The sequence below is a fragment of the Cyphellophora attinorum genome (assembly GCF_001299255.1).
Source record: "Cyphellophora attinorum strain CBS 131958 chromosome Unknown Contig4, whole genome shotgun sequence".
Lineage (NCBI taxonomy): Eukaryota > Fungi > Ascomycota > Eurotiomycetes > Chaetothyriales > Cyphellophoraceae > Cyphellophora > Cyphellophora attinorum.
The window spans coordinates 568,212-586,019 of NW_017253232.1; the positions used below are offsets into that span (position 1 = coordinate 568,212).

Genomic DNA, 17,808 nt, shown 5'->3' on the forward strand with positions numbered 1-17,808 from the left:
TGCGTCTGAGCAACACAAAGCAGATGGCGAAGCACCATTGAAAAGCGCCGACAGTGGTGAGATGCTCTCAATGCCACCAAAGCGCGTCCTTTCGGGACCGCCAAAGGACAGTCTCCTGGTGCGGAATGGGACATATCGGTCGCAGACGGTCGGCTGGTCCCGCCAGTGATGCCGTGTGTCAGCCCTGTTGATCAGCCCACTCACCTGCTTTCTAGGCCATGCTATGTGCTAGCTACTAGCACGGTGCTTGCTCATTTCCTTTCGACTCCTGTAGCTGGGAGCCTTACGCTGAAAGCGACACGGGACGTGTTGCTTGCAACGCCCAGATCACATGGAGGCTGCAGCATTCGTGGACGTTGCCTCAGATCACCAAATGAATCTGGCCAGTTGCATTATGTAGAGAGTGAACAACGGCATGGCAATTCAGACGGCTGTGCAAGCATAAGTTCGAAGCATTTGGGTCAGATGCCGTGCGATGAACCACAAGAAAAAGACTATGCGGTGACCTTTTCCGCAGTCGGGATGTACTGATCCGCACGGAGCACCAGAGGTACGCTAGCTCCGCTGAGCATAGTGTGGGAAGTTGGGAACCCCGTGGTACGCCGGCTGAGACCGCGCCCCGGGGGTCTCGACCTGGGCTAGAGTCTGATTCGCGGAACAGCTCCAGAGACTGGTCAGATCGAGGCCGTACCAACGTACCTTGAGCTTCTCGCACTTGGCACAGAGGGACCCCTACCCAGATTTCTCGTCAGTTCACCACATGGTTCTTCGAAGGAGTCCCTAGTGACACACAGTAGCATTACCAGGCTAACACGGCATCTGTGCTTACTGTGACCACAGGCCTCGTGCACAACTTGCACCAGGTCTTCTGGTACATACCAAGAGATACATCCGCATTAGGTCTCCCCAGTCGATACACCGACAAATTTTGTTCCACCTCCAGAGCTCCAACGTGGGGATGACCGGGTGAGCCGTCAGCCACGGCAGACTGTCGACCCGAACTTAATGGGCATAGGCTGATTCGTTTGCACCACGGAAAGACCTCATGTCAGATACGGAACACGTGCAGAGTCCCAGAGAACTGCATTGCCGTCAGCGAAGTATCATTTGGTCCGCAAAGTCCTGAGAGCGCATTGCCGAGTAGTTACACCAAGAAAGATGAACAGTTGCATTGACTCCGAGATGTTCCTGCTTTGAACTTGAAGATGCGTGCATGGCTGCGGCTCTGCGTCCTGCAAACCACAGACACGGCGCGGATCATGTCTACGGCTGTCGCGGCTCGCGTGATAGTGCAAGCCACTTCGCGATCGACCTTGCGCCTGCCGACAGGCGACCTTCGCAGAGCTTGATGATTGCTTGATGATGGCGCAACAAGGGTTGCGCCTTTGTGTTGCATTTGCGCTACTCCGAAGAGAGGGTGGAGGACATCAGCATACGACAATCAGCCGTCTTGGCAGCTAGAATTTAGGCTGCCCAGAAAGTCTAAGCTAACTGTTCTCAGCGTACGCAGTGCACCGTGACCTCAGCATCTGGCGCTTTCGAGTCAACATGTACGATAGCACGAGCATGGGTATCCACGAGCGGACACTGTACACCGCGGACAGCAGTGACAGCTAGGCTCGAAGAGTAATCGATTGATAAGCCGAGGGTAGCCATCGCCTTTGAGGCCCTCACTATCGCAGGAGGTCGCCCCGCCGCAATCAGTGCCTGCCCCAGCATCCGAGTCCCGCATGGATGCCCGGTATTCTGCTTTGGGGCAGGAACTTCGAGCTCATGCACTCCCTATCGCTCCAATCGTGTGCTGTGCGCCGATCATGGGAAGCCTGCAACATGCTGGATTCTTCCAATAAGAGTACCTACCATGCAAGGTACAACAACAATTGCAAGTACCGGCGTCCAGTGACGAACCTCGTGTTCTCATGTCTTACAACCTGAACGTGGCTGCCCGTCCTTCTAGAAACCCCAGGAAAAATTCGCACCCTCCGCTATCCTAGTCTGACCGGGCTAAACATGCTCCACAGTCTTTCGATTCCACTACTCTAAGCTTGGAATGCCGCGGCGAACGGATTGTCTCATGGCTGACTTGAGTAAACGTCGTGCGGCCTAAACCATCCCAGGTGTGCGGTCCACCTACGCTAGCGCCCATGGAGTGACCTTCCGACTTATGCGAGAGTGGACGGCCTTCGTGTCTTCCCATGGGATTGATATAGATATGATCTGCTCTGAGCACATCACGCTGCACTCTGGCCTCACCCCGCGGTCACTTCTTACCGTCCGTTCAAATCACCTCAGAGCAGGTCGTTGCCCAAAATGCCGTCCAACAACCTAGGCGACGACATCCAGTTCAAGGCAGCGGAGACGGGTGCCGCCGACCCCATCATCCAACGTCTTGCCCAAGAAGACAAGGTACCATGGTACAGGAAGAAGAATCTACGACACTTGTACTTCGTCCTCTTTCCAACGGCCATGGGCATCGAGATTACATCGGGTTTTGATTCACAGATGATGTGAGTGACCCGTGACCATACCTTGCAGACCAACCCTGGCCATGGGCAACATGATTCGGCACGTGCATGCCGACAACCTCGACATATGGCGTTCAAGGCGGTTCCAGCTTGGCGGCGAGTGTACTGACATACCATGCAGTAATGCCATGCAATTCCTTGACCCGTGGAACGACTACTTCGGCAAGCCACAACGAGAGATGAACGGCTTCATCGCCGCCTCTTACTCCCTCGGCGCCATTCTCAGTCTGCCATTCGTACCCATCATCAACGAGAGATTCGGTCGTCGATGGGCTATCTTCATTGGTGTACGTATACCCATGAACCTGGATCGGGCGAGACATCAACCTCCCGGTTCTGGTTCTTCCCGATACATGTCCAGTCTGACAGTGCCATAGTCTTGGATCATGGTCATTGGTGCCATTATCCAGTGCTTCGCTCAGAACCGTGAGTAGCACACAGTCTGTCCTTGCTGCCGCTGATGCATGTCCAGGGGCCAACTATATCATCGCCCGTGCGATTCTCGGTTTCGGCATTCCCATGGCCATTGTGGCTGGTTCGTCTCTGATCGGAGAACTCGGCTATCCCAAGGAACGTCCAGTCCTTACCTCGCTTTTCAATGTCTCCTACTTCGTGGGCGAGCTCACGGCCGCTGGCATAGCTTTTGGAACTCGCTCAATCGCAGGGGAATGGGCATGGCGACTGCCAGGTATCTTGCAGGCAGTCCCATCGCTGCTGAATCTGACCTTGATCTTCTTCGTGCCCGAATCTCCGCGATGGCTGGTCTCCAAGGACAGACATGATGAGGCGTACGCTATCTTGACCAAGTATCATGCCGAAGGAGATCCAGATTCAGAGTTCGTTCGAGCAGAAATGGCTCAAATTCAAACGACCATTGCCATTGAACTGGAGGCATCGAAGAAGTCCTGGTTCGATTTGTTCACGTCCAGCGGTATGCGTCGCCGTGTCATCATCTCGACCGCGCTTGGTCTCTTCACTCAGTGGTCTGGCAATACTTTGATCTCGGTGAGTCCTTTGTGATCGGAACATCACTGTTCGAATGTATGACTGACTCAGACCACAGTACTACCTATCGACTATCTTGACAATGATCGGATGGACCGATTCAGACGACAAGAACAAGGTCAATGTCGGTATCTCGGCTTGGTCACTCATCACCGCTTCCATCGCCGCCTTCGCTGTTCTCAGGTTCCGGCGCAGAGTCATGTACATGATCTGTACCATATCGCTACTGTGCGTCTACATTGGCTGGACAGTGGCCATGGAGCGCGCTATGACTGCTGTGGACGAGGGCGGCAAGAACAATGCAGCTGGCATCATGGTACTGGTCTTCATCTACCTGTACAAGCCATGCTACAACATTGGGTGCGTTACCTAGGACCCCTTTTCCACCGTCGACCGTGGCTAACCTGTAACAGCTACAACGCTCTGACATATACCTATCTCGTTGAGCTATGGCCGTTCGCAGAGCGCTCTCGAGGTATCGCATACTTCCAGCTCTGGGGAAGACTGTCAACCTTCTTCACCACATTCATCAACCCCATCGCAATGGCAGACATCGGATGGAAGTGGCTGATATTCTACTGCTGCTGGCTCGCATTCGAGATCGTCTTCGTCTACTTCATGTTCCCTGAGACCTATGGTCGTACCCTCGAGGAATTGGCCTTCATCTTTGAAGACAAGAACAAGGCCGAGCGGGCCATTGCCGCTGTCGAGAAAGCTCGAGCTGGGCTTGACGACGATGAGAAGCGCGTCTCCCTCAGCACTGTTGAGGATACACATGGACAATTGGGTCGCGCTGTGTAGGCGGTTCGCTTTCAGTCAACTCCGATACTGTACCAAAAGCGGTCGTCATATCAAGCTCGCAACGATCGTATCAATCAAGATGCTATGGTCTGGACAATTGGTGACCGGATCTCGTTGGCAGGTGTCTGTAGCAAGAAGCAAACTAGATAATTACGCTCTCCACGGTCATTGCCGTCGTTACTTTGATTATTGATCCGATAATGAATCCAATCCGATAATGGAAGTCGGATTGGTGAGGGAAGCATCTCTCAATTCTGCTTCCCCGGAACCTGATCAGCCCCCATGGCCCCCTGCCCGTCCGCCAAGACTGGCGCTTTCAGCCGACATTTCCCCAGCTGCGAGGTGTCCTTACTAGCAAGGAGCATCTTGCCATTAACATCCTCACTGCAACGCCTTGTCGTCGACCTGCGCCCCTCAGACGTAATTTTACCGCCTGCGCACCTTGAGATCTGGACTGCGAGGACGATAAGCCTGCTCATCACCACAACACCTTCGTGGAAACTACTCGTTGACCCGACTCCAACAGGACACCTTCAACATGGTACGCTTTCAACCAAAACCACGCGCGCAAGCTCCTGCGCTCAGCCGAGCCATCACTGGCTTCAGAACAACCACTCATCCCCCTCACGCAAACATAGAAGCTAACAGCACCCCTCATAGTCCTCCGCTTCACCCCTAAACTCAGGCCCGGACTCCGGTCCTGAGGCCAACGCCGCAAAGTCAACCTCCTCATCAATCGCCCGCGCCGGGTCACCGCCCGGAGGTCCACGTTCAGCCATCCGTCGCAGAGCTGCTGCCGACCACAAGGAGTCCGTCAAGAATCAGCGTCCATCGAGCACTCGAGCAGCTGGCGCGGGTGGCAGCTCGGGGACGATGTTGAGGCTGTACACGGATGAGAGCCCGGGCTGAAGGTTGATCCTATGATTATCATGTTCTTGAGTTTGGGATTTATCTTCAGTGTTGTTGCGCTGCATTGTGAGTGATCTCTTGGGACAGCAATCCAGGAACAGTCGAGACTCACGTGATTCAGTGATTGCGAAGGCCACCAAGCGGTTCTCGTAACGGATCTGGTCGAACTGCACATTACTGCAGGGCGAGAGCACTTTGTCTTCGCACGTGTAACAATACCGTCCAGGCTGCCTATACTAGAGTACAGCTAGGTTCTGTGGCGGCAGCCGGCTCAAGAAAAGTTTCAAGAGCACGCATGCGGCCTATTCGATGAGGATCGGTCCTAATGCGAGCTTGCATCAAGGAGGGAAAAGTCGATACCGAAGCACTGTAAGGTCCTTTGCATGGCGCTTGGGCAGGCACGCTACATACTACGAAGGGGCCACAAAGGCGGTCTCATATGATCGTGCAGGTTACGGGCAGCTTTTCGATACTGTACCTGAATGAAAGTGCCAACGATGAAGGCCTCAGTTTGCGGGCGGCTATCGCATCAACGCTCTATCTCTTCTTTTCAGATACCTATTCACCTAAGTTGGTATATTGGCTGCGTAACACCCAAATTTACTTTACGCATACAGCCATTGTTCTCGACATGCCTACAATGCTGATGCGCAGGTGTTCACTTGTATCCTCCGCGAATGACCGTTGACCAGTAGCTGATGTCGAACCTTCCAAAATGTCGACGAAGTCTACCAATCTTTGTCTATCCGTGAATTTCCACGTGGCGGGCCCCCGAGTGTGGGGTGGCACGAGTGACGTGCATTTCGTTAAAGTCAAGATGAGAGATCAATGCGCATGTGCAAACATCTCGTGAACAAACTACTCGCCACAGTGATGCCTACTCGCCTGCCGAGCTGACCAGGTCCTGATATCTATACTCTGCAAATGTACAAGTCATCCACGCAGAAACCTTGCTTCCCGTCACTCCGCCGATAGTAATCGGATTTCCAACAGCCATGTCGGAGCCTGACCCACCAGCAGATGGCGTGAAGATTGACGAGAGCGCATTAGAGAAGTCCACACCTACAGAGAACGGCCACCAAGGCATAACGAACAGTTCAGGATGGGACGGCAAACTCAGGATGCCGCCCAAAGCGACCATCACGAACCCAGAAGCGCTGGAAGATTCAGATTACTCAGACCCAGACGCACCACCACCAGAACAGATCGAAACAGATGAAGATCTCCTCGACGACTACCCAGACGACACAGAAGATATCGACCTAGTCCACTGTCGGATATCATCCTTCCTGCCCTCAAACTCTCACGCTTCACCAAAGTCGAACGCCTCTGCCTCCGTCAGAACGCCATCAACAATGTCGAACTCCCGCCCTCCTTCGGCACGCACCTCCAAGAACTCGACCTCTACGACAACCTCATCTCCCACATTCGCGGCCTCGACCCCTTATCCGCTCTCACCTCGCTCGATCTCTCCTTCAACAAAATCAAACACATCAAAAGCATCTCCCACCTCACCACACTCAAAGAACTCTACTTCGTGCAGAACCGCATCAGCAAAATCGAAAACCTCGACACCCTCACCAACTTAACCATGATCGAACTCGCCGCCAATCGCATCCGGGACATCGAGAACCTGGACCGCCTCACCTCCCTGAGAGAACTCTGGCTCGGCAAGAACAAGATCACTGAAATCAACAACCTCAACTCTCTCACCAACCTCCGCCTCCTAGACCTAAAATCCAACCGGCTCACCACAATCTCCAACCTCGAACCCCTAGTCAACCTCGAAGAACTCTACATCTCCCACAACGCCCTCACCACCATCTCCGGCCTCGACCACAACATCAAACTCCGCGTCCTCGACGTCTCCAATAATCGCATCACGAGATTAGAAGGCCTATCCCACCTGACCGAGCTGGAAGAGCTATGGGCTAGCACCAACGGACTCTCGAGTTTCAAGGAAGTAGAGGAGCAATTAGCGGACAAGGAGAAATTAGAGACGGTGTACTTCGAGGCGAACCCGTTGCAGTTACAGGGGCCGGCGGTGTATAGGAATAAGGTCAGGTTGGCGCTGCCACAGGTGAGGCAGATTGATGCTACTTATGTCAAGGTGTGAGTAAGGCACTTGGAATCAACGATGGTCACGAGGCAAGAAAGCTCACAACACTGCATTTTTCGGGAGTTCCAGTAGCGGCGATTTCGGTCGGCATATGTAGGTAGCTAGGGCATATGAGAGCGGGAATCGAGGAGGTATTGAAAAGTACCAGGCGCAATGCATACCTATGTTCTCCGGAAAACGTGCCTGTTCCGGACATGCAACAGAGCCTCATCGACTTCCCCTGAGACTGCCCCTTAAAGAGAGCACGCATGTCTCAGTCTTGTCCCACGAGGTAGCAGCCAGTGCTACCATAGCATGACAACACAGCCTCGGAAGTCTGAGCTTGGTTCTGTATGAAGAGAAGAGGAAAAGGATTGGGATCAAGGCAGATACTTATACCTCTTCAGCGAAGTGCAGATCCTCCGCAGACCGAAAGATACACTACACTGACTCGGCCAGGAGGCATTCACTGTCCTTTGCGTCACGCAGATTTCTTTGCCGCCTAGTCTACACAATCGAATGAGCCTCGCGCTCCAGACCGATTTGCGTCGAGGACTTCTAGTCACTTTGCCTGGCACGATTCATTGCGAACCCACAGTCAAAACTGTGTACCGATGAGGCAGGGTCGGTATGACTTGACCTGCTCCTGCCTCAGCCTGGTCTCTACGTCGAAGCGTATCAGCCACGCTCTGGAGGCCAAAGACATCACACAGCTCGAAAACTCTGGGGGATTTTTGTTCATTGTGGTTACAGACGAAACTGTGCGCCGATCCATGGTCATCCAAACTGTTCGATCCCATGACTCCATGAAGCCCTTTTGAAACGCCTTGTCCGTAGCCAAACTTGCGCCTGGAATAGCTGCCCTAGTTTGCGCACCATGGCACCATGAATTTCTTAAGTCTTATGATGGTCACATTGTTCACAAGGCATTGCCACACCTGAATCTGCTGGCGACAGGCTGCAGCCGGCACAACCGTCCGAAGAACCTGGTATGCCAGGAGGATCCACTCTGGGCTATCATAGAGAGTTTCTCGTACTGCTCATCGTCGTGGTCGTATAGCTCACACTATTGCGCAGATCGCTTATATACACCGGCAACGATACAGTGATCTCTCTCGAACGGTTCTGTAGAGAATTGTGGTTAGTAATATCGCTGGGAAAACGGTCAAGTATGACTTACCAAGAGTGAGCTGCTCCTTGGGCTTAATTCTCTCCTCCCGCATCTTCTTGACTTCGTTCGCAAACACCACCTCCGGCTTCGCTGTGCTGTCGATGCAGTTGGCCTTGATCGAGACCAGCACGCCACCGTCAACCTTCAGGAACAAGTGAGCATTAAGACCAACGATTCTGGCTTGATCAGGCTGCGCAACATCGGCGAAGATGACATCAACCATGCCCACGAGCATACGATAGCGGAGCGGATGACGGGCGTCCTCGATGATCGGGATGACGTTTGTGCGGTGTGTCGCCATGGTGATCAGATCACGGCCCGATCGGTGGGAGAACTCGACGGCATAGACACGACCCTCGGGACCGACGATGTCGGCGACGTGTGAGACGGACGTGCCCGACGCGGCACCGAGGTAGAGAACTGATGCGCCAGGCTTGATGAATATATCGTCCAGACCGCCAAGGATGCCGGCTGCGAGCTTAGATCGGAAAGGGTTCCATACGCGGTATTCGGTCTTGGTGGCGGGCACGACGTCGCCGTTCGTGGTGTTGGGGCCGGTCGAGGGTGAGTCGACGCTGACGCGCTTCTCGCTGTAGACGGATTCGCCGGGTGTGAGATTCTTGGTAACTAGGAGATCTTCCTTGCCGCCGTGGGCGACGAAGACGCCTGGGTGGCGATGTGGCTCCTGTAAGGTCGTCTGTCAGCTCTGTTCTTTTTATCATGCCACATCTCGACGTTGTTCATCGATCCTGTGCAGAGACATAAAACGTACGATCACAGTCTTTGCTCCTCCCTTCGCACCTGCGCCACCTCCTCTTCCACCTCTTGGTGCTCCACGTCCTCTCGGTGCGCCTCGTCCTCTTGGTGCTCCTCGGCCGCCTCCTCTGCCGCCACGGTCACCGAAGCCACCTCGCCCACCACCTCTGCCACCGCGATCGCCGAAACCACCTGCTCAAATTGTTAGTTGCATGTCCGCAAGCATGCAAATGTCTCTACGACAGTCGAAGATCTGCTGCAGAGATTCATAGCACATACCTCGACCACGGCCGCCGCCTCTGTCGCCCCTACCGCCGCCACGGGCACCACCTCGTCCCCCACGGTCGCCGAACGCCATGTGTGATCACTGCTTCTTGGATATTATCTGAGTTTTTCGGGAGTCGTGCGCATGTACGGCACGCACTACTCGAGTCGGTGTAGAACCGGGCTAGAGAAGACTGCGCAGCTGGATCGTGTTGAGTAAGTTACTGGAAGCGTAGTGCCTTTCTTCGAGTGTCGCAGCAAAATTCACAAAAAAGTTGGAGGCGGATTTGAGCTCCGCTTATCTCCTGTGGGGAGATCAAGCTCAAGGGCTTGCTTTACTACGGTGTCCGAAGCGAGCTTTGAGTGCAGCTGGCACGTAGAAAAAGGATGGTCTGTTACACGAATGGTCCGTTGTTCATTATTCAACAAGCCATTAGAGGCTCAGTGGTAATCTAGTTTGGCTCTTCCAAGTCGCCAGACTCGGCGTCCTCGAGTCCATTGACTTCGCTTCCGTCCTTAACGGCAGAGTCGGCATTGTCTTCAGTTTGCTGAATACTCAAGTCGCCCAGCACGTTGTTCCACACCCAGCTCACGTTGCCTTGGGCAAATACTTGCGACCAATAGTCGACGTCTAGCTCGTCTACGTCCTCGGAGCAGGGGATGATATTCTCTGGGTACTCAACGCGTGTGTAGTCGTCGATGAACCCTCCCCTCACTGTAAGACACCCAATCAGGCTATCGTCAGTCCCAAAATTGTCGAAGGATTCTTGCTCTTCGAGGGCTTTCTTAACGCCGAGCACGGTCGTCCGCCATGTGGGATCGATTCTCCACAGGATCTTCGACTTTGGTATGTTAAGAACGTCGCTGATGGCACCGTTCACCAGATCTTTGCGATTAACGATATTGAAGGGCATGTGCTCAAGCATACTCGCGAAAGAGTTGTCGCATACTGTCGCATCGTTGCTGTTGCGCCGCTTGATCTTGTCGTCCTCGTGGACTGCGCCGCTCATCATGCAGCTGTCAATGTCCCACTCGCGTTGCGCTTCCACAAGATCGGCGGGTATCAGAGCAGGTCCGTGTTCCTGATCGTCGTCGAACACAGGCGTACCTTGGTCGGCCTTTGACATTTCAAGGGCTTTCTGCAATTGCAAATCCTCGTCAAAGAGCCGCCCTGTGAGTCCAAGCGCAGTTTTGAAGGTTCGCAGCCGACTAGCCCGAAATTTCGCCTCCCGCTCTCCTCTGATCACAGCCAGCGCTGTACCCAAATTCTCCTGATTGGGCTCTTTGCCATGTCGTTCCGTTAACGCCCATACCTCCTTCAGCTCAGATTCTTCAGCTCGAGCAAGCGCATTTTCAACACCTTGCGATTCGATGATCGATCGGTGTCTTCGTATTGCAGACAGTAAGGCAGCTTTGTTAGCAGCCATTGTTTTGTGTCTGGGCCTGGGCATAGGTGCTTTGGAAGGTACGACGATGGTTCGCCGTTTGCGGACGGGACCCGACGGTGTCGCCAGCTTTGTATGTCGCATGGGAGCCGCATTGTCGGTAGCTGTCATTGTCTTGGGAAGAAGAAGGTCGCTGCTCAACTAAGAGAATGGTTGTGTATGATCTCTTTGTATGTCAAAGAACCACCGCCGCGGGAACAAAGACTGACAGGCCATCTTCGGGAGTAGACCTAGGCAACGTGGGCAACAATCTGCTGTGCTAGGCAGATGAGCAATTCACATTGGGTAATCTACGCGAGCACGAAGCACTTGAAGCATTTGAGAATGCCTACCTGTGCCCAAACCTCATTTGGTTCACCAAAGCGACCACATATAGCACGGCGACTTTCACTTACCTCTGTCCGTGGTAGATCGCATGTATTAGTGCCGTGCTGTACACCAGTAAGCTGTCGTATTCTTCTTCATGAGCATGATGAGATAACATGGGTAGTAGAAAGGGTATTAGGGAAAAAGGCGGACAAGGCATCCAGAGGAGACTTGACGTCACGATCTGCAGCACAGACATCGCATGACGGTTAGAGGCGACTACCTAAGATACATTGTCATCGTATCAATACAATTCGATCTACTTTACACGAGCGCCTCTGCACATGACTGAGCACAGCCGTTGAATTCTCGATAGGGAGAGATAGGACCAAAAGAACTTGAATGAATCTCATGCGTCAATACCTAGCAAGTACGCTCATCCTCCTCCTCGCCATTGTCATCATATTCACAATCCCAGAGCTCGCACAAGTCCAATCCTTCTTTATCAAATCCACAACTGCCACAAAGATGTCCTCGTCCAATCCCCTCAACGTCTTCCGCCAACCCCTCCAACTCTTCTCCCGCCAGCCCATGACCGGCTTCCACCGCGACGGCTACTGTCGCACCGGCGCCGCTGACTTCGGAAATCACGCCGTCGCTGGCGTCGTCAGCGAGAAGTTTCTCGACTACACGGCCGCACAAGGGAATGATCTCAGGGCGGCGGGGTTGAGCGAGGGGTGTAAGTGGTGTTTGTGCACGGGGAGGTGGTTGGAGGCATTTCAGGCGTACAAGGATGGGAAGATAAGCAAGGAAGCCGTGCCGAAGGTGCAGTTGAGTGCGACGGAGGAGAGTGCGTTGCGGAAGGTGGATCTGGAGACGTTGAAGGAGTTTGCTGTGCCGGAGGAGGCGACGAATGGTGCGCATTGATGTTTTTTTTCCAGTTCGACAAAAGTTTTCATTCGGGAATTGAGGATTGGATCGCTCAGCAACGGCTGCATCTTGTCTAACAGGATTTTTGCGCGGCAATAAGTGGAAATGTTGGCCGTGGACGCACATTGAGCACCTACAGGCTTTCCAGGGGTTACGAAGATTCGTATCTGGGTATGGAGAGATCGTTGCAGGTCCGGCATGCATACCACCTCTTTTGACCTTGAGCTTTGTCGGACAGCTTGAGTTTCTTAGCAGACGACTGATGTTGGCGTCCTTGCTTCTACGACCTCCTAGATCGTTTCGTCAACTCCGGCTGCTCGTTATGCCGCCAGAAACTCATTTGTGCCATACTGCCTGATCTTTCTTAGCCTACACACGATTCAGCAGTATTTGTACGCACAACAGGCAGTATTTCACCAAAGTTAAGTAGATTGGGGCATGCGCTCTTCCCCAACGTCCTGCAAACCAGACGCATTGATGAAAAGTGTTGATGCGCCGACCCCCAGTATAATCGGAATCGAATTGAAACCATCCACACTTGCAAGCAAGCATGAAGAAAAGGTCCCGCCGCGATTGCACTCAAGTAACTTCCACCGTCGATGCCGGACGATGTGCTACAATCTTCGCAACGGCTTTTCCAAGGGGAAACCTCCACACACATCAGAGATCTGGGGAGCCCCGGGTTTTTCTGATGCCAAATTGCAGACCGCTTGCGCGGTAGGCCCTCGCGGGCAGTCCCTTAGCCTGTCCATATCACTCTCTTGCGAGAATGGGAAGCAGGCGAGGGTTGGGTGATTGAAGAGTGGTACTCCGAATTTCTCATCTGCAAAATGTTGGTCTGAGCGATCGGAGACGCGAACGTTTGAGATCGGTGTCAGTCCTTCCTGGCCAGGCCGAAGCGGCTGGGAGTGTGTGTAGCAGAGAACGCAGCGGATGGGGGTCGGCGCATAAGTAAAGGGAAGTTGTAATTGCTGGCGAGTCACGAATTATTTTATAGCCTAGGTGGAGTATTGAGCAAAATCTATGAGTCATGTATAGGGCTGAGATGAAAAGCAACGAGTCAAATCGACAGTTGACAGCGTAAGGCCGTTCTACGATTTAGGTAGATCATCATGCTGCAGCACTTGCTTGCACGAATGCCTTTTCTGGTTCCTCACCTTTCTCCTGATCCTCCTTGGCCTCAGCGTCGACCTGCTGGTTCAGGGTCTCTTGCTTCTTGAGGACTTCTTCATCGATGTCCTCCCATCCGACATGCTCTAGAATTCTCCCTGTCCTCGTCATATATGCCAAATGTCCGGGGACCTGCTCACTCATGTCATAGTTTTCCACACCACTGACGCCTTCGATGGCCTCAACACCCGCCGCACCGATTTGGGCTGAGGTTGTCCGGTAGAGAAAAGCGAGGATATAGTCCTGGCTGCTGTACACGTTGATCAGCCGGCCAGAGACAACCGACCTCATGGCTCTCCAAGCCTCCTCATCACTCGGCAGAGCGCCGCCCATGATCACAACATTCTCCACCAGACCAAACGCTTCGCGCTTGGCCAACGTGAGCAAACAGCTGTAAACCACTCTTGCTCCCAGACTCATGCCCACGAGACTGACCGGTCGCTCGCCTTGAACTCTTTCGATGATCGCGTCGGCAAGGACTTCGCCAGCCTTCATCGCCCTTCCCTTTGCTATTCCGAAAGGGCTATCGACATATCTGATGACCTTCTTGATAGCCAGCGGGGCCATTACGGCACTGTACAGTGCAGCTAGGACAGTTCGCTTGATCACTTCTTTCTTGATCTGGGACCACGCCTGAGACATCACGAAGTCTTTCAAGGCGCTACCAAGGTCTTTCAGAGCCTGAAGTTCCCAGCGGAGTGCAAACGGTTCTCCTCCTTCGCCGAAGACACGCCATGGAACTGTGACCTGCTCATCTTCGGAAAGCCAGCCAGTGATGCCGATCGTAAGTCGGAGTCGTCGGCGCTTCTTTTGCACTTCCTCGGCATCCTCCAATGAGCCATTGACGGGCAGAAATGCAAAGTCGTCGACCTCCTTTGAGAATCTGTCCATCGACCGACTAGTCATACGAGCGCCATATGCGCCGAAGAGCCCCCCGACCAATACGGCATTGCCCGCGAGAGCACCAAGATAGCCAGCCGCTGCGGTTGCACCCAGACCAAGGCCGCCCATGAGTGTCCCGACACCGGCGGCCAGGAACGGTGCAGCAAGGCCTCCTGTGATGCCGATGAGTGCTGCGCCTGCTACACCAGCCACGCCGATCTTCCAACTGCGACTTGCGGCAGTCTTTTCTTGTGCTTTGGCTGTCTGACTCGAAGCGTCCATCTTTGCTGCCGCAGTAAGAAGACCGAAGGCAGTCTCGGTCTCCATCTTGGTCAGTTCGGCGGGAGTGATGTGTAATGACACGGCAAGCCGGATAAGAAGCGTACGAGAATGTGAGCGGTACGACTCAAGCGACAGAAGAAGCAAGAGAAGAGCGTTCAGTATGGTAGAGCGCTCGAGGTGGCTCATTCTTGCAAGTGGTGTGTCGACGGCCGAGTATACATCGCGAGTCTTCTCAGCAATATGCTTCTCTCTGGACGTAGGGTGAAACTGTATCTGAGCTGGCTGGTCGGCCAGGGCCTTGGTCTGGGAGTGGTCTTTCGACTGCTCGGCATGGTCCCGAGAGTTGATCACCTCTCCAACGCGAAGTGTGACAGAATCAGCCCAAGTATCGAAGAAGGCAAGCGCTGACGAGCGTAAAGCTTTGGACTCAGGAGTGCTGACCACCTCCTCTGGTTGCTGCTGCTGCTCCTGATCGTCCTTCACCTGTGCGTCTGTCTGATCCGTAGTGCTGACTGTCGAGCCAGCATCATTGAGGGTCAGCTTCGACAAGTCAATGGCTTTCTGCTCGTCTTCTTTCGGCTGGGGCTTGGCAGTGACAGGAGGCCTGTAGTCGAAGACCTTAGTCAGGTCTCTTCTCATCTCTTCAGTAGTTTGAGAGATGAGAAGCGAGAGCTCTGCCCTTTCTTCTCGAGAGAGCAGAGTTGCGAGAGACTGGTGGTCATCCTCAGACTGCTGCGGTTTACCTGAAACTGCTTGTGTAGCCTTGTCACGAAGATCACTGAAGGCCTTCATAGCGTGACTGCGGGTCGACGATCTGGTTCTTGCCAATTGTGCTGAACCCAAAATCTAATGACGATGGTGCTGCAATACCAGTATCAACAATGCTCGAACTTCAAGGCAAGAACGGAATGCAAGGAAATAGTAGCCAGGGGCGAGGCAACAAGGCAGCAGTGACATCATCGAAGCAATCATCGCATCGCGGGCGAGTACAAGGGCATGTTCATCATTTAAGGATCATCTCAGCACAGTGAGTTGCGCGTTTGCGCTCACGAGGAGCGAGCAGACTGTGAAGCAGAATGACAACAACTGTTGCAAGACATCCATTAAAGCCATTTGTTGATTAAAGCACAGATCCTTCCGCACAGCACTCTGCCACATCGTCGCGGTCAGAGAGTCTGCTGAACGGCTGAAAGCAACTCACCTTGAACGGTTGTCATTCTCGCTGAAAGGCCTGCGCTTGAAAGGGCATCGAGTTCTGCTCATTTGAAGAAGGACCTCGAGATGCTGTTTCCTGGTGATTTACTGTGTAGATCAGTCGAGTATCAGCCCACTGCTTGAATTCATCAATCGTTTAGCCGACCAATGCTCTCATTCAGCGGTGGGTCATTTCCTGGCGCGCGATATCACAATTAAAATAACGCCGAGGTGGGCTCTGTCTCCAGAGTACGGAAATGCAGCGCTTTTCCACGCAGCGCAGCGGAATTCGAATTCGTAAAAGCGCCTCGAGCTTCTCTACTCGGCCAGAAACTTGCAGACTGCAGTCTTGTGTAAGCAACACTGTGCAAGGCCTTTGCTGAACCACGGGCGCACAGCGTTCTCAGCAGACAGCCACAAAGAGCTGCAGGGCGAGGCGAGATCGTTCAGTCGTTCTAGGTCGACCTCGCGCCGTGGAGAAGCAGTTCTCACGTGGCTGAACTGGCGTAGGGCTAGATTTGCGGGTCGGCTTGATTTGCCGCATCACACCGAGCATGCATTTCGTGGCATGCGACGAATGTTTTCGTGGGCAAGGATCACTGCATGATGTTGGATGACATGACTTATGCGAAGTGGGACAGACCTGCGCGTCACGATGAGCAAGTGGAACTGGTAAAAGGATTCGAGCGCCACAGGAATCGTGCTTTCGAATAGTATGTCATTTGGATTCTAGATCCTTTTTGGGGGCCTCTATGCTGGAACGCTCGCTGCTGTCTACCAGACAGATTACATGAAGTCCATTGAGCCGTTTTCCAATGTGCTCACTTATCGCTTGAACGCTTGTCAAATATCGTAGGTGAAAGTAGTGCTGAATAAGGAATTTCACTTCGTGCTTTTGCGGGTCTTTGTCCCTCGTCTCGACCTTATCTCTGATCTCGTTTTCTCAATCTTGTAGCCTGCGAGACCGGCATTACTGTTCGTCCGGCCTGTGGCCAATTCGCTGGATTGCGGCAGAGAACTTGGGTGGCATTCCTCAAGGAGCATTGCGAGATCTGGTGTGCGCTGGGCAATGCACTGTAATCTGACCAAAGCCTGACGTTGGCGCCGGCGCATTGTGTACGAGGAGAATGCTTGTGCCTCAAGTGATAGTGAGGGGCGAGGCGACGAAGTGGCGCTGTATTCGCAGGCACTCAGGTCCCAGAGAGCCGGGTCGAAGTCGCTGGACTCGTCCGAGCACTCTGTAGCGGGAGTATCTGGGCCATCGTAATAGCCATCATCGTATAGTGAGTCGCTTGGTGAAGCGACTGATTCAGGAGAATTGGGAACGATGTTATCGGTTATGGCATGGTGCTCGAGTTGGGCCGTCAGCGCAGTGACGGAGGGGTGTCTCGGTGCTCGCCAGCTGTCGAAGCGAGAGTCTCGACGTGGATATGGCTGTGACCGCGGACAGAATGATTCATTTCTTGGTGACGAACATCTTGAGGTGTAAGGTGAGATGTCTGTGCTAGTCGATTCGGTGACGATCGAGTCGGCCCTTCCAAAGGAGAAGTTCTCGTTGAACATGATGTCGGAGTGATCGAGACCGTGTGTGACTGCACGATGAGGCTGATTGAATGCTTCGATGACGGTGGAGAGAAGTGTGTCGGTTGGCGTGATGTCGAGGATAGAGGCGTTGGGCGGCCACGCGGGGAAGTTATAACGGATGCGACGTCTTTGTTAGGAACTAGTCGTGGGATCGTGGCTTGCAAAAGTAGCGATTACAGGCGTAGGTTTGAACGGCACGACAGATGGGTCTGCATTGATGTGGTACGTCTCACGGAAAGCCACCATGCGACGTACGGCTACTGCTGCTGAAACGAGGAGCCGGGTGGCCACTGGGTAAATCGGATAGGCTTGATCATCTTAGGTGGTATGCAGTGTCTGACACCAGACTCAATGGGGTATCCCTTGGCCCATAAGCGCAAGCATGGCGCCACGGCAATTCCACCGAAGCCACTCAATTGTCGAGTACGAGAAAGCTTCTCGTGGGCAAGCCACGACGATCGAAGAAGCGCTAGAAAATCCGCAGAA

The 17,808-nt window shown here is 53.5% G+C and overlaps 7 protein-coding genes across 7 annotated transcripts; 3 read left to right on the forward strand and 4 right to left on the reverse strand.

Annotated features, from left to right (window-relative positions):
• Positions 1-2,310: 2,310 nt before the first annotated feature.
• AB675_6310 (High-affinity glucose transporter) lies at positions 2,311-4,331 on the forward strand (the record flags this gene model as incomplete). The annotated part of the gene is made up of 6 exons (XM_018146593.1): positions 2,311-2,507; positions 2,647-2,812; positions 2,903-2,951; positions 2,998-3,530; positions 3,589-3,890; positions 3,944-4,331. 6 exons carry the CDS (start codon positions 2,311-2,313, stop codon positions 4,329-4,331), a joined length of 1,635 nt encoding a protein of 544 aa, XP_018003656.1.
• Positions 4,332-6,235: 1,904 nt separating this feature from the next.
• AB675_6312 (Protein phosphatase 1 regulatory subunit SDS22) lies at positions 6,236-7,356 on the forward strand (the record flags this gene model as incomplete). Its single annotated transcript, XM_018146594.1, has 2 exons — positions 6,236-6,512; positions 6,560-7,356. The coding sequence occupies 2 exons, from the start codon at positions 6,236-6,238 to the stop codon at positions 7,354-7,356; spliced, it is 1,074 nt and encodes a 357-aa protein (XP_018004149.1).
• Positions 7,357-8,404: 1,048 nt separating this feature from the next.
• Positions 8,405-9,623, reverse strand: AB675_6313 (rRNA 2'-O-methyltransferase fibrillarin; the record flags this gene model as incomplete). Its single annotated transcript, XM_018146595.1, has 5 exons — positions 8,405-8,463; positions 8,519-8,651; positions 8,877-9,194; positions 9,282-9,457; positions 9,545-9,623. 5 exons carry the CDS (start codon positions 9,621-9,623, stop codon positions 8,405-8,407), a joined length of 765 nt encoding a protein of 254 aa, XP_018003662.1.
• A 358-nt stretch (positions 9,624-9,981) lies between these two features.
• AB675_6314 (uncharacterized protein) lies at positions 9,982-10,956 on the reverse strand (the record flags this gene model as incomplete). The annotated part of the gene is made up of 1 exon (XM_018146596.1): positions 9,982-10,956. The coding sequence occupies one exon, from the start codon at positions 10,954-10,956 to the stop codon at positions 9,982-9,984; it is 975 nt and encodes a 324-aa protein (XP_018003853.1).
• A 735-nt stretch (positions 10,957-11,691) lies between these two features.
• On the forward strand, positions 11,692-12,207 carry AB675_6315 (uncharacterized protein; the record flags this gene model as incomplete). Its single annotated transcript, XM_018146597.1, has 1 exon — positions 11,692-12,207. The coding sequence occupies one exon, from the start codon at positions 11,692-11,694 to the stop codon at positions 12,205-12,207; it is 516 nt and encodes a 171-aa protein (XP_018004053.1).
• A 1,113-nt stretch (positions 12,208-13,320) lies between these two features.
• On the reverse strand, positions 13,321-15,336 carry AB675_6316 (uncharacterized protein; the record flags this gene model as incomplete). The annotated part of the gene is made up of 1 exon (XM_018146598.1): positions 13,321-15,336. The coding sequence occupies one exon, from the start codon at positions 15,334-15,336 to the stop codon at positions 13,321-13,323; it is 2,016 nt and encodes a 671-aa protein (XP_018003719.1).
• A 1,284-nt stretch (positions 15,337-16,620) lies between these two features.
• AB675_6317 (uncharacterized protein) lies at positions 16,621-17,301 on the reverse strand (the record flags this gene model as incomplete). The annotated part of the gene is made up of 1 exon (XM_018146599.1): positions 16,621-17,301. The coding sequence occupies one exon, from the start codon at positions 17,299-17,301 to the stop codon at positions 16,621-16,623; it is 681 nt and encodes a 226-aa protein (XP_018003786.1).
• Positions 17,302-17,808: the final 507 nt, after the last annotated feature.